Below are 16,126 nucleotides of genomic sequence, written 5' to 3'. Positions count from 1 at the left end.
AAACAACTCTATGGTGGACATTTGACCGACATTTTCTTTAAAACATCAAATATTATTTAACATGATATAAAAATATCCGTTTTAAGTCAAATAAAATTTGTTTTATATTTTAAGTTTAAAGTTCATTAATTCAATAACTCATATTAAATGACGCTTTACTTATCTACTCTGTTGTGTCAATCAATATTTCCGCGTGCACAATAAAATTTTAGAAAAATTAACAGATTGCTTTTTTTTTACCTTACATTTGTGTTATGATTATATTTTTCCCATCGTGCAACACTACGCGGCGACATCACGAATGCGCGTGGTGAAAGTGGGGCATAGTGGGGGGATTATTGGACACAGTCCGATGTATTCAAATATGATTCTACGCTCCTTCTGGACTATTCTTAATTCTATGATAGAAACATAGGTAAAAACTCGCAAAAATACTAGAATACTGTTCCATTATTTGGGAGTCTTCTGAATCAAACCACATCCTTGAAATAGAAAAGGTTCAAAAGCGATTTTTGCGTTCCTTAAATCTAAAAGAAAAGAATAATTATCCATTCTTGTATCTATCATTATTTCTAGCATGGACGCTGGATTACAACACCCTCGAATCTCGTCGTCAAATTTTTCTTTGGAATCATTTCTACAAGCCGATTTCTGGAAGTATATATAATCCAAATATACCGAAAAAGATCAGTTTGCATGTTCATAATAATTATACTAGAGCGAGATCACATGCACTGTTTTACACACCCAGAAGTGCGCACACTAATGCAAGTCAGAATTTCCCCATTAATAGGGCAATTCGCTTGCTGAACAAGGCGTCTGCGGATAATATGGATCTATTTTTCTGTGCATATCGGCAGTTTAGCAGCTATCTGCTTTCTGTTCATTATCTTCTAACTTATATTTGCAGTCTGCATTACGTGATGGGTTAAAAATCCCTTAAAGTAATGCAGACTACAATTGTCAAATAAATAAATAAATTGAACAATGTTTGAGTATGTCCGAATGCTCCCTAGGGAGAAAATCCAGCCAGTCTGCAACTTTAGTGAAGTAAAGGAGCTGAAACCTTTATTATTTAGGTGAGATTCATTCGGCTGAACCAAATCACCTACTAGGCAACGCCTGATAACAATTTTCAAATCTTTACAATTCTTCTTTTACCAGGTAGTTAATTCAACAATGTTTGAGTATGTCCAAATGCTCCCTAGGGAGAAAATCCAGCCTGTCTGCAAGCATTTGGACATACTCAAACATTGTTGAACTAACTGCCTGCTAAAAGAAGAATTATAAAGATTTGAAAATTGTTTTCAGGCGTTGCCTAGTAGGTGATTTAGTTCAGCCGGATGAATCTCACCCACATAAGAAAGGTTTCAGCTCCTTTACTTAACAAAAGTCAACAGATTAAAGGGTTGAGGAAAAAAAAAAAAATTCTTTTTATTTATTTTTTCAAAAATATTTACAAAAAGTTCTTAAATTAAAGTCCTGCTGAGTTGCATACATACAACTCGTCAGCAGGTTCTTATAAATTACATTAATTATTTACACTTAGCCTACATTAACAATAATTTTACTTGAAAAACAATTACAGACTACATTTTGAAAAATTAAAAACTATCACTAATACAAAAAACTTTTTTCTAATAACCATAATTTGAGCAAACGTCGAACTCCTGTATTTAACTCAGTATTTTTAATATTGTTTGGTAACATATTAAATATTTTAGGTATACTGTATTGCAGTGTCCTTTTGCCATATTTATTGCAGTATCTAGGAACAGCTAGCCCTTCCATACTAGTAAACCTGGTGTTGTAATCATGTACCAACTTGAGTTTATACTCGGAGTGCGACGCATGCTGACAAATTAATGTGTACCAAAGTAGAGCCCTAACAGATAATTTATTTACAGATTTATTCATTAATGATATTGAAATATTGTGTCTCTGGCGGTATACATCTTTATGTAGTAGCAATTTGATCATAGAATTTTGCAAGGTTTGAATAAAATTAATATTAGTTTCACTTGATAACCCCCAGGAAGTTATGGCGTATCGTATAATTGAAGGAATTATAATTGAAGGAAGGAAATGTGGATGTTTAAACATGGGCCATACGGTGAATGTTACACAGTGTGTAAAGTGGCCACTTAAACCAACCAATGACAGGTCGTAAGCCCTGTAAATAAATGCCTAGACTTCCATATTCCCTTCTCAATAATGTTTTCCCTCTCTGTTGCAATAAATTTAAACAAATAAATGCTTAATAATTCAATTCTTTTTTGTATTAAAAGGAATTATAAACACAAATGTATGCATTATTTATCACGTCTCAAAGCAAAAAACAATCCAACTGTTGTGTAGATTCGATTTTTCACTCTTTTCACAAAAGTGGTATTATCTCCGTTTCACTTTTCTATGGCTGCCTGCTTTCTGCCTAACTATGTTCAGCTGTATAAAAAATTGAACATTTATTTTATTAAAATTTTTATTAATTAATATCAAGGCTTTAATGACAAAATGCATTAAGTCATTAAAACAAATTCCTGAATAATCGCATTTAAAGCTTTTTTATTCTTTCAACGCATTTTATTTTTTTTACTTTGAAAGAGTAATCTTTATTCTAGGTGATCGCGCCACTTGCCCGTTGGCAAATGAACGCTCGTAATTGTCTGATTCGCGCAATGTGTTATCTTTATGCTTTGCCACCGAACCCTGACTACAATGAATGCAATTCCCACCTTGCACTGGGGTTCTGGTACCTTATTGTTGGTCACTTGTCTCGCGGCAGTCAGGATCAGATCAGATCCCGGGGTCATGAAGGAGGGCTCTTGAGATGGTTCTTGACTATAATTATTTCACGACACAGTGGATAAAGTAACTGGTTCGCGATCGCGGTGAGAAGTGAAAATTATCTGAGCACATGAATTCTCACAGTTCGGTTAAATTAACAATTGTTCTTTTGTTAAATGCATTTGAGTAATTTTGAATATTGAACATGTTGGGCCGGAGACAAAATGTGGTACATACCCACAGTAAGAAACGCAACATCTTAACCAGGGCTAGTATGCAGCAAATAAATACAACAAATAAATGTGGCGTAACCACTGGACATAGGATAAAATTTGAAATCAACATTTTGCACCTATATTTTCAAATATTTGAAATATCAAAACTATATTGTCTATGTTTTTATGAATGTATGTATGTGTATGCGCATGGGTGTCTTTACGTGTGTGTGTATGTACATGTGTATATATGTGTATATTTATATATACATGTGTGTATATATGTGTATGTCTGTATGTATATGAATCAAAATGTGTATCCGAATAAGTTTATATTTTGTTTGTCTGTGCTCTATATTAATTTGTTAAGTATTATAATATATAAAAATGTAATTGCCTAGCTTGGAACGGGGTATGTACCCTTGTTAGCTGGGCAAAGTGAATATGGAATTGTATTTTGATAAAAAGTGTGAATAAATAAATATCGACAGAATGCATAAATTGATGTTTTTTGTTGATATTTCTTGATAAAACCCCATAGTTAATGATTATGATAAAATTATAAATAAACTTATCAATAAAACTTGTTGGTTTAATTTTATTATATTGACCAACAAGCGCTTTTGCCTAAGTAGGCATCTTCAAGACTGGTGAATTGTTTACAACATTTACAGTTTTTATACCATTCTTAACATATTTTGGAGAAAGGTTAAATAAGTATTTTAATAGGGGACAGAAACATAAATATTTACAACTAGTTTGCTGAACAGTTAATTTTTGGGAGTTTTTGGACCGAAATTGGGATTAAGCTTTTATTATTTAAAGGTGGGAATAGGACACTTGGCGAAATACAACAGAGTAGGAAATACACATTTGAACAGATAAAGTTAGCACAATACTTGCTTTTTGACAGGGAAGTTTCATTGATAAGTTTATTTAGAATGCATAAAGTCAACACAAAATGTTAACAAATGAATTTATCTTAATATGTTACAAAATTATGGTGTTATTATTTCAGTATGTCGAAAATAATAAAGAAGCCGACAACGACTGGTTCAGATTGGAGTCTGACAAAACCGGTACCAAGTGGTTTGGAAAATGCTGGTACATTCAAGACCTTCTCAAATATGAGTTTGATGTAGAATTTGATGTAAGTATTTTTTTTTTTTTTTACAATAAATGTAAGTGATAAAACAGAGTATTCAAAAAATAAAGCATAATTACATAGCAATGAAATACATATTAATAGTAAAAATAGTAAACAAAAAAACCCCGCAAAGGCATGGCCTGTTCGTGGGTATACAAGAAAATTTTAATGAATTTTTGCTCCTATAATAAATAATGGACAGTTATAATATTTGTGTAACATAAGAAAGAAAATGTAAAATATTCTGTAAAAGATTATTTGACATTTTTTTTTATAGTAATTAATTATAGCATTATCGACAAAATTGAGAAAGGTCTTTTGCGATGGTTCGGTCATGTGGAGCGAATGAATGATGAAAGAACGGCTAAAAAGATTTATGATGCGAATGTGTCTGGTTGTAGAAGTCAAGGAAGGCCGAGAAAGACATGGCATGATCAAGTACAACAAATTCTTGAAAGTGGTCATGTGAAAAGTCGGAATAATCGACGTGAGTGCATGAGAAGATGTATGAATGTGAAGGAAGCAAAGGAAGTGTGCCAGGACAGAGTGGTGTGGCGTTCTATCCTCTCTGCCTACCCCTCTGGGGAAATGGCGTGATGGTTAGTTAGTTAGTTAGTTAGTTAAAAAAGGAAATAAAAAATATTTAAAAAAAAAACACAAAAATATTCCTTATTATTAAAGGACAACAAAATAAATCATAGAACAAGAGAGTTCATATCTTTAGTTTGAATCCAGGATAGTGCGTGTTTTTTAATAGTAGGAAAATTTTGAAAGTTTGGAATCAATGAAATATTATCAGTAAAAAAAGAATTAAAAATTTTTGGGCCAATAAAATATGCATGTCTCTGTGCGAGCCTCGTTTTACAATGTGGTATTTCTAACACACGATTCCTTCTTCGACTTGATCTATTTTAATTGTTTGTAATATATTTTAAACATTGAAAACAATATATTGGTCTTAGGTCTAAAAGTTTAGCTTCTTGAAACAATTGGAATGAGGGAAAAGTGCGATTTTTGTGAAGCATTATTTTTAATAACATGACTAATTATTTGTTTTTCGTTTTACGATTCCCCTTCGTGCTGCTGCGGATATCCTAATCAATCTTCCGAGCACATCCTGTGGTCTTGTCCCTTTGCGCCTCTCTATGATTACCAAATGGAGCTTCTCGCTACTATCCGTGGCCCTGTTATAGGTCCTGTCGGATATACAGATCTGGTGGCTTCCATAAAGAATTTTGAGGCTTTTAAAAAGTTTTGTAATAATTTTGGCGAATTGATCATGTCCAATCGATTTAATCCCAGTCAGCGAAGAATTCACTCCCCTCTTTTCTCAATCCAAGTGCACATTACGGACTCCTGGATGACCTTCTTGCTACCAGATTACAGAGAGCTCCTTCGGGCAGCTTTTCTCGTTCGGCAACGAGCAATTTTTTCATGTATATGGGCACGACCAAGGTCCTTGTGTCCTCCGATGCGGTGTGCGGTATGTGGTGGACAAGCTGTAAGTAATAACAACAATGTTTTGAGGGTGTCCAAATGTTTGTAGACAGGCTGGATTTCCTCCCTAGGGAGTTATTTTGATCTAATTTTTTTGCAACAGAGAGGGAAAATTAATGCCAAGCTGTCTTGTCTTGTCCTGCAAATATTCTCCGACTCTATAGTAGCTCTTTCCAAACAGCCTGGAAATCTTTAAACTTTTTTGTTGGCAAAGCCTGAATATCGAGAGGTACCTTGTTGTAGAATCGTATGCAGTTTGAGGCACAAAAAATATTAATTTTTTGCAGTCTAGTAGTGGGCACAACTAGCATATCTTTATTTCTCATGTTGAACCTGTGGAAATCTCTGTTTCATCTAAAATCAACAATATTTCTATTTACATAGATCAAGTTTTCTTAAATATATTATTTATTTATTTATTCATACAAATACATACATATTACAAAAACATACAATAATAACTCATCCCTAACTCTATAAGGCCAAGGGCCCTGTGTTGAGTTGGGATGCCACATAATGGAAATTGGAAGCATGTACATTATTGAATAATAGCAAAAATAAAAATTATATATTATTACATCTACATACATATATTTCAATAAGCATCTGGGCAACACGCTTAACAGTATATAAATCTATGCAATATCTCGCAGCAGTCTCCTGCAATGGTCTCTTCCCTTAGACAAAATCCAAATTTGTATACTTTTCCTGAAAAGTTCATCCAGGACATTAAACATTCTTAGGACCACAAAAGAGAAATTTCTCTGAGCAAAAGTCCAGTGGCGGCGCAAACTATCATACCCTCAATTTTAAATCTGGAATTATAATATATCACTTGAGTTTAGTTCGAATATAAGTTTAGGTATACAATTGTAAAGCGCCCTTGAGGTGATTTTTTACAAAAATGGCGCTTTATAAATCAGACAAATATTATTAATATTATATCAATATCTGCCTAAACTTTTAGGTCAGCCAAACGTCGCGCCGGCCATTCATTATTTCATACAGTTTTCGCTTTATACCGTACAGTTTGCAAACTGCACAAGAAACTGTACCGTTTTCTTCCCGTCTAAAGTGCGCATTAGACTTGTATTCGTGCCACAATCTCTATGGTTACAAGTGCCCACTTACTGAGGAACTGCAAAATAGCTATCTATCTCCCTCCTTTTGACCAGACTTTGACACTCTTTCTGAAAATGGCTTTCATTTTGAAAAACTTAATATGTTCATCCAGGACATTGAACACTCTTGGGGCCACAAAAGATAAATTCCTCTGAGCAAACGTCGTAATAATTCAGATTACAGGAAAACCTCGTACGAGCATTCTGCTGCAATCCACTCTTGTAGCTGCATGACCAATAATGTGTCAATGACTCTTTTTTTAAAAGTTCTCTAATGTGCAGTACCTTCATGAATTGGAACAATGTCTCAGGTGGGAAGGTGGGGGGGCAACGCAGCATCACTCTAAGTATTATTTTTTGTATGTTTATTAGGGGGTTCGTGATAGACGCAGCGCAACCTCCCCAGCCCACTATACCAGAGGTTGCCACTGACTGGAAAAGAGCAAAATACACAGTTCTGTGAGTGCCAATGTCCAAGATGTTCCTAAGTGAACAGAATACATGACGCAACTTTCTCAATCTGGAAACCAGCGATTGCATCTGTGATGTGACTATCAATATATTGTGACGGTCAGAGCCAGTTAAATTGAGAGTAACACATTCACATCAATCAAATCATTATTGTCACAAGGTCCTGTCCGTGTGTGTTCAGTCGTGGAAGTAATCATTGTTCCCCGGAGATAGCCTGCCTGTCTGTCTCGATGGCGATGTCTCGCAACAATTTTGTTGTCCTACAAATTGCTATTTACACGTGGACAATGGTCGAGTCCTGAGACAAAACAATATTGTTTTGTCCCAGGACTAATAATAATAATAATTTATATAGCGCCATTTTTGTGAAAATCACCTCAAGGGCGCTGTACAATAAATAAATATCCCAGCACGTCTTGCAGCTACAGAGCGCATGGACGGTTGGGATTCTAGTTCCTCGTCTACAATTATGATATATTACAATTATGATATATATGAGATAGATAACAGAACGCAGAGCGCATGGACAATAAGAAATCTAGCCCCTATTTACGTTTTTACTTTTAAATTTTTTATTTGACAATGAAGTTTAGAGTTTAAGTGATATTTTAAAAACGAAATAAAAAGCAAATTTATAAAATTAAAATGTAGATAACAACAAGTCTCGCAGCTACTGAGCGCATGGACGGTTGAAATTCTAGACCCCATTTACTAAATTTAGATATTTGATAGTTGATAACATTTACATAATATGATAAAAATAATATGATAGCTAACATCACAAAAAGTCTTGCAGCTTCAAAATGCATCGACAAATGGAATTTCAACAACATAAGAATGATTTTAAAAAGTTAATAATAAAAAATAATTGTATAAAACGCAATAATAATACATTGAGCAAAGAACTAGTAAGTATGGCAATTAAGCGAACATGTAACAGCACAAAAAGTAAAATATAAAAAAGTAAACAAAGATAGCATTCCTTAACTTATTATTAAGGTTAACAAGACAATAGACGATACTCAAACTCAAACTTGTCTCTGTTTTATTTTGGTGTGCAGTAAACAGGATCTATTGTCTTTTTCCTAGTAAATAACTGTAAAAACACTTGGTTCATATTTGGCTGTTCCCTGGGAGATTATTATTATTATTATTATGGATAACTTATATAGCGCCATTTTCGTAATAAAATACCTCAAGGGCGCTTTACATGGTGATTCTATTGTTAAGTTAATTTAATTGAAGCTTTTAAATTTGTGATTTAATTAAAATAATTTATTTTGTTGTCACGTGCTACGGATTTATTCAAATGATCTAGAGAACAAGTGGGTTTTAAGTTTTTTCCGAAACATCACTTCACTTTCACAGCCTCGCACCTCTGCTGGGAGAGCATTCCATGCCATAGGGCCTGCGACCGCAAATGCGCGTTCACCAAATTTAGTGCGCTGTTTGCGTAGAGGTATAATAACTTTTCCTCTCGCCGTAGACGTAGCTGATCTAAGCGTGAGACGCCTGTCAGCTAGTTCATCTGGAATGCATAGTTCCCTTAGATATTCCGGAGCCGAGTTGTGCAGTGACTTATACATAAGCCAACAGAGTTTGTATTCGACCCTCTGTGGAAAACGTAGCCAGTGTAGTTCCCGAAGTAGTGGAGTGATATGACTGAACTTAGAGATTCCGAAAATAAGTCTCGCTGCGGCATTCAATACAGATTGTAGGCGAGTCATTTTGTTCATTGGTAGACCTGCATAGATACCATTACAATAATCGACTCTAGACACTACAAACGCATTTATTAATTGACGGGCGGCATCAACCGGCAAATTTTTGCGGATGCATTTAATTTGTCTCAGCTGGTAGAAGCATGAACTTATCGTTCCATTAATTTGAGCGTCAAGAGATAGATCAGAATTGAGTAAAACTCCCAGTAGTTTAACGGTGGGTAAAGCGGTACTCCCTACATTAGGTAGAGCCGTATCCTGGATCAAATTCTGTCGTCTGGCTGAAGCCACCCACAGTTGTTCAGATGATAGTAGAAACGCATCTGTGTGCGCAGTGTAGAGCGTAGGTACCAAGGAATATATCCGCACTGTAACAAAGTGTTTTTTTATTTCTAGATACCAGTCACGTACCCCACTACTGCTCCTGAAATCGCTCTCCCCAGTCTGGATGGAAAAACAGCCAAGATGTACCGCGGGGGAAAAATCTGCTTAACCGATCACTTTAAACCATTATGGGCTAGAAATGTCCCTAAATTCGGAATAGCACACGCGATGGCTTTGGGAGTAAGTACAAGCCGAGAACATAGTTTCGTATGGGAAATAGAATCTTGGATCCTGAACTAATGTAAACTTATACAAATTTTATATCTGAAGCCATAGAATTAAGAAGAAGATTGTAGTAAATGGAGATAGTTTGAAACAGGTCGAAGAATTTGTATATCTGGGTAGTATGTTTACTAGAGATGGAAATATGGACGAGGATATTGAAAGGAGGGTTAGTGCCGGTAACAGAGTTAATGGTGCCTTAAAGTCTGTCGTAGCAAATAAGTGTCTATCGCAAGAGGCTAAATTAGCAGTTCATAATGGAGTTCTGGTACCAACCCTAATGTATGGAAGCGAAGCATGGAGTTGGAAAAAAAGGGACGAAAGTAGACTGAATGCTGTTGAAATGCGATCCCTCAGGCGAATGTGCGGAAAAACAATGTATGATAGGTGCCCTAATGTCGAAATTAGAGCAGAATGCAAGGCTGAGTTAAGCATTATCGACAAAATTAAGAAAGGTCTTTTGCGATGGTCCGGTCATGTGGAGCGAATGAATGATGAAAGAACGGCTAAAAAGATTTATTATGCGAATGTGTCTGGTTGTAGAAGTCGAGGAAGGCCGAGAAAGACGTGGCATGATCGAGTACAACAAATTCTTGAAAGTGGTCATGTGAAAAGTCGGAATAATCGACGTGCGTGCATGAGAACATGTATGAATGTGAAGGAAGCAAAGGAAGTGTGCCAGGACAGAGTGGTGTGGCGTTCTATCCTCTCTGCCTACCCCTCCGGGGAAATGGCGTGATGGTTAGTTAGTTAGTTAGTTAGAATTAAGAACAGTCCAGAAGGAGCATAGAATCATATTTGAAAACATCAAACTGTGGCCAAATATCCCCCCACTTTCGCCGCGCGCATGCGTAAAGTCGCCGCGTAATATTGCCAGATCGCGAAAAATATAATTTATTTATTTATTAAGGAAATCATACAGTCTTCATATAACACAAGGTACAAAAGAACAATAAAAAAGTAAGACCAATTTCAGATTTCACACTAATTTATTATGAATGCAGGAGGAGAGGGGAAAAATAATTGAATTCTAAAAAAGTAAAAATATGAATATTAAATAAAAGTACATAAAAGGGAGAAGACACTGTATAGCTCCAACTCTACTTTCCTCTCTCTCTCTCTGCTTCCATGAACATTTAAATTTCTTTGTAAAAATTCACAACCAACAATAATTTATTAGATGCAGGTAGTAGATGCATATATGAATAAGTATAAATTAAGATATTACAACAGAGATGAAGAACATTTAAGAATAAAAATATGGAAGTCTAGGCATCTACAGGGCTTATGACCTGTCAATGGCTGGTTTAAGTGGCCACTTTACACACTGTGCAACATTCACCATTCTGCCTATATTTGAACATCTATATTCCTTCAATTCTTTCATCTGTTGATGTTTGTGAAGTTAAAGAGCTGAAACCTTTATTTATGCGGGTGAGATTCATCTAATTGAATTATTTCACCTACATACTAGGCAACGCCTAAAAATGTTATTTTTTAAATTTCTATACTTCTTCATGGACCAGGTAATTTATCAACAATATTTTGAGTCTGTCCAAATTTTTGCAGACAAGGACTGGATTTAACTCCCCGGGGAGCTGTTTATGTTAACATATTACAACAGAGATGAAGAACATTTAAGAATAATAATATGGAAGTCTAGGCATCTACAGGGCTTATGACCCGTCAATGGCTGGTTTAAGTGGCCACTTTACACACTGTGTAACATTCACCATTCTGCCTATATTTGAACATCTATATTCCTGCCTATATTTGAACATCTATATTATTATTCTTAAATGTTCATAAGGTCATAAGCCCTGTAGATGCCTAGACTTCTATATTACCTTCTCTTAAATGTTCTTCATCTCTGTTGTAACATGTTATCTTATTTTGTTTTAAACACCATTTTGTGAAAAGGACTTAGGTCCATCATTTAGATGATATTGTTATGGTATTTGTTACAATCAATATAGTGTAAAGTTTCCCCAAACCAAGTTTTGTAAAATTTCCTTTGAAAATAAATGTAAAAATTGATTATATAAATAAAACACGAGTGATACTTAAATCCACAAATTTGGAATATCCAGTGACCGGTTTCATCGCTTTCGCGACATCTTCGAGACTGGTATCTTTATTAAAGAGTTAAATGTATTTATACAGAACAGAGGTAAGGATAGATAATTCAAAGTTACATGTAAGTAAATTCAATAAAGTTATTTTTATCTTAAGGATCATTATCAATCAACTGAAATTGAACATGTTAAATACTTAGGACTAACAATAGACAGACAATTGACATGGACAATTCATATCAACAATTTAATTAGCAAAGTGGCAACTTTATCGAGTCTATTTTTTAAAATCAAAAACTTTGTTCCAATAAAGGAAAAAATTTTAATGTATGAAGCATATGTTAAAACTAAAATATGTTATATGCAACTACTATGGGGAACAGGATATCAAAATGACATAAACAGACTACAAAGACAGCAAAATAAAATATTAAAGTTAGTATATGACCTTCCCTATCTAACAGCAACTAAAGAACTTTTTGAACAAACTAAACAATTAAACGTAACTGAACTTTTTAAACTAGAATCTTTAAAATTTATTCATAAATTAGCCACTGATGTAATTGTAGACGAAGAATTAAAACTTGAAAAAAACTGTAGTAAACATGAACACAATACGAGAATTTCAGAGAAATATCATATACAATCTTTTAAAACGAGAAAAGGACAATCGAGACTTATAAACCATGGACTGAAATTATACAATAAACTACCAGACAAAACTAAACAAAAGACTCAGACAACCTTTACAAAAGATGTTAAAAATATTATCATTAACAGTAGAATGTAAATTTCAAAAGTGAAAACATTTTGTTAAATGTATGTAACCCGTAAGGGTTTATCAATAAAATTTAAATAAAAAAAATAAAAAAAATATAGGATATTCCAAATTTGTGGATTAAATTATCACTCGTGTTTTATTTAAATAATAAATTACAATGAACTTCCATCAAGAATTTTCACTTACAAACTTAAATGTAAAAATGTAATTTTTCAATAAAACATGATAAAAACCCATCTATGAATAATAAATTTCATATTTTCGTTAAGAATCGACTTAAATTGTAATTATTTTTTTTTTAGTTGGGACCATGGCTGGCTGTAGAAGTTCCCAGTATGCTGGAGAAAGGAGTCATCAGCTATCAAGAGAAATCTGATGCTAGCAAATAAATATATTATATATCGAACAATGTATTAGCTATGTTTGATTATGTCCAAATGCTTGCAGACTGGCTGGATTTCCTCCCTAGGGAGTTGTTCATATTTAAATTTATTTCAACAGGGAGGGAAAAAGTTTTCGAGAAGAAATTTGGAAGTCTAGGCATTTACAGGGCTTATGACCTGCCGTTGGCTGGTTTAAGCGGCCACTTTACGGAATTACTACCTGGTAAAGGAAGAAGTATAAAAATTGGAAAATTGTTTCCAGGCGTTGCCTAGTAGGTGATTTGGTTCAGCCGGATGAATCTCACCCACGTGATAAAGGTTTCAGCTCTTTCACTTCACAACAGTCAACAGATGGAAGAGTTGAGGAAATGTGGATGTTCAAACATGGGCAGAATGGTGAATGTTACACAGTGTGTAAAGTGGCCACTTAAACCAGCCAACGACAGGTCATAAGCCCTGTAAATGCCTAGACTTCCAAGTTTCTTCTCGAAAACTTTTTCCCTCTCTGTTGAAATAAATTTAAATAATGTATTAGCTGTTTAGTTTGAAAGCATAAATTGAAACAAGTGATGGAAAAGACGATTTTTTATCATTTGAAAAGTATTTTTTTTAACTTTTCAAATGACAATTAATTTTTTTTTTATTTGAAAGGAAAAAACGGGCTCATTTAATTTTTGAGATATGTATGCCTTTTTTTCTCCTAAATGAGTTCTGAATCTGTATGCCCGCTGTTGCCGTATACTCTTCATTGTTACTAATTATAAATCTTTAGTATCCGAACCGTTGAGGCAGTTAATTTATTTATTTATCATTGTGTTTGGGAGTATTTTAAAAAACATCTCAAAAAAGTGCACAATAGAACATTTAAAGGTACAACATGTAGTATATAGTACATGAAAACTATAATAAACAAAGACAGCTAAATCACTAATACACATTACTTATTTATTTATTGACGCCCAGAGGGCTTTTACACATGCAGTAAAACCCCCTTTTTACGTTTTTCGAGGGAGCAAGAAAAAAGTGTAAAACTGATGTATGGAAAAAATAGGAATCACATTTTTTAAAAATGATTTGCAACACTATAGTGTACATATACTTCCAGAAAAATTGAAGTGAAAATTGACAATATTTTTTTTACCCATTTTCAATGATTTCACCAAAAATGTTTTTATATTTTTTCAAACAATATAATGTAATCTATTTTTTATTTGATTTAAAAACAGTATGTTAAAATTATTTTATGAGTTAATAAAAAAAAACGAAAATAGAATAGAATTCGAATTTGCATAAAATAACATAAAATATTTTTTCCCCTAAATGTTGGGAAATTTTATTTATGTACATTATGTTACGGTATCACTTTTTTTTCTATGGCATCACTAAAAACAACTGTCATATAGTTCGCGGCTTTTTAAACCATCTTTTTTATAACTTTAAATATTTATATTGTTATGTTTTAAACATCGCAATTTCATGATTTTAAAACTTTATTGTTTCTAAACGTTTGTCAACTGCGTATCATGACCTGTACAAGTCAATATGACGTTTTTGTTCAAATGAAAACTAAGACTAACCCTAAAGGAAGACACTTAAACAAAAAGGTCAATTACACTGCACCTGCTTTGAATTTAGGTTAAGACAATAATTTATTCTTTATTAGTTGTTTACCTGTTTTTATTCTTCATTCGCGTGGCACACGCGGTGGCGCGCGGGCCGTGGCATCATTTTTATGACATAATTTTGTCATTTTTGACGCATCAAATGAATTCCGAAATTTTTTAAGCGTAAAACCGGGGTTATGAAAAATGTTAAAAAACTTTAATTGGGGGGAATATTTATATGAGAATGGATGAAAAGAAATGGGTCCTGAACATTTCGGTGTAAAAAGCGGGAAAACGTTAAATCGAGGAACGTAAAAACGAGGTTTTACTGTACTTATTTATTTAGTTATAAACAATTCACAAATATAAAACTAATAGCTAATACATATTTTTTTTCGTCACCTGTGTGTTTATTCCAGAGAAAGTGAATTCTCGGGAACAGAGAATTAATGTGCGAATTTGACTTCGATATGATTTTTTAATTTTATTTATTTATTTTTGAAACCAACACAGTCATAGTAATAAACAATATATAAAGAATAACAACAAATAAAAATACCAATTATGGGTTTCATACAGGAACAAAATATAAAGAAACAAAACGTACAGTTCGCTAGGGGTGAAAGGAAGTGGGATGGGAAAATAGGGAAGGAAGAGAAGAAGATGAAATAGTAAGTAAATATAAAACTATGAAAAAAGAAAAAAAATACATACACATACATACATATACATACATACATACATATACACACATAAACATACATATATATAAATATTTATATACAAGTGGGATGGGAAAATAGGGAGAGAAGAGAAGAAGAAAATATAGTAAGTAAATATAAAACAATGAAAAAATAAATAAAAATTCATATAAATGTACACATACAACATACACACATATATATACACACACATCCATATATATACACACACATCCATATATATACATACATACATAAATATAATATCCTGAAATATACCTATGATAAGTTATTATTTAAAAATTTATTGTATTTTTGATATTAAAACATATGAAATTTCAATTGTGAACTTTTATTACTCTTAATTTTTTTTTATGTATATTTGGACCCCTGTATTTAGTAGCCTTACGTGTCATGTACAAGGCTAAGGTACTCGGAAAAAATCGTTTTTGTTTGTCTTGGAAATGGGCTGTTCGATCACTGATTTTGGTTTATTACCTTTATGAGTCCAATCGCCATTGTTGCAAAGTTCAAGAACAATGGCGCGTGATAACTACTTTTTACTACAGTGTGGATATCTGTTAAGGATATTCCATCTTTCCTGCATTCTGCTTCAAGACTATGGCGTTGCAAACTGAAAAATGGGCACTGAAATAACAGATGTTCGATTCTCTGTCAAGAAATATCATCGCATGGACAATAGTCATCATTCCTTCATTTAAATCTATATAGGCAACTTCTCATAGCTCCGTGTCCGGTAAAAATTTGGGTCGTTTCGAAAGTACTTTGGTGATGATGACGGAAGTTTGCCGCATCAGCCAGCGTTGGGAAAAACATTTTAGTGATTTTGTACTCTTATTGCAACAGTATTTGAGTTTGTCTAAATGTTTGTAGACAAAAGACTGGATTTCACCCCTTCGGGAGTCGTTAATATTAAAAAATTACAACAGGAATGGAGAATACTTTCAAGAAGGGAATATGGAAGTCTAGGCATTTACAGGGCTTATGACCTGTCAT

General features: G+C 33.6%; 1 protein-coding gene across 1 annotated transcript; it reads left to right on the top strand.

The window, feature by feature from the left end:
- Window positions 1–4,020: 4,020 nt before the first annotated feature.
- On the top strand, window positions 4,021–15,451 carry LOC148272091 (ubiquitin-fold modifier-conjugating enzyme 1; the record flags this gene model as incomplete). Its single annotated transcript, XM_088240539.1, has 3 exons — window positions 4,021–4,152; window positions 9,356–9,523; window positions 12,724–15,451. Coding segments are annotated over 3 exons (387 nt in total), but the record flags the coding sequence as incomplete, so codon positions are not given.
- Between the last annotated feature and the right edge of the window lie 675 nt (window positions 15,452–16,126).

This window comes from Micrasema longulum, unplaced genomic scaffold, assembly GCF_059751315.1.
Source record: "Micrasema longulum isolate JH-2025_06_02 unplaced genomic scaffold, ASM5975131v1 h1tg002489l, whole genome shotgun sequence".
In the NCBI taxonomy this organism is placed as follows: Eukaryota; Metazoa; Arthropoda; class Insecta; order Trichoptera; family Brachycentridae; genus Micrasema; species Micrasema longulum.
Note: the sequence above shows the minus strand (reverse complement) of the source record. Positions and strands in the feature narration are given on the sequence as shown.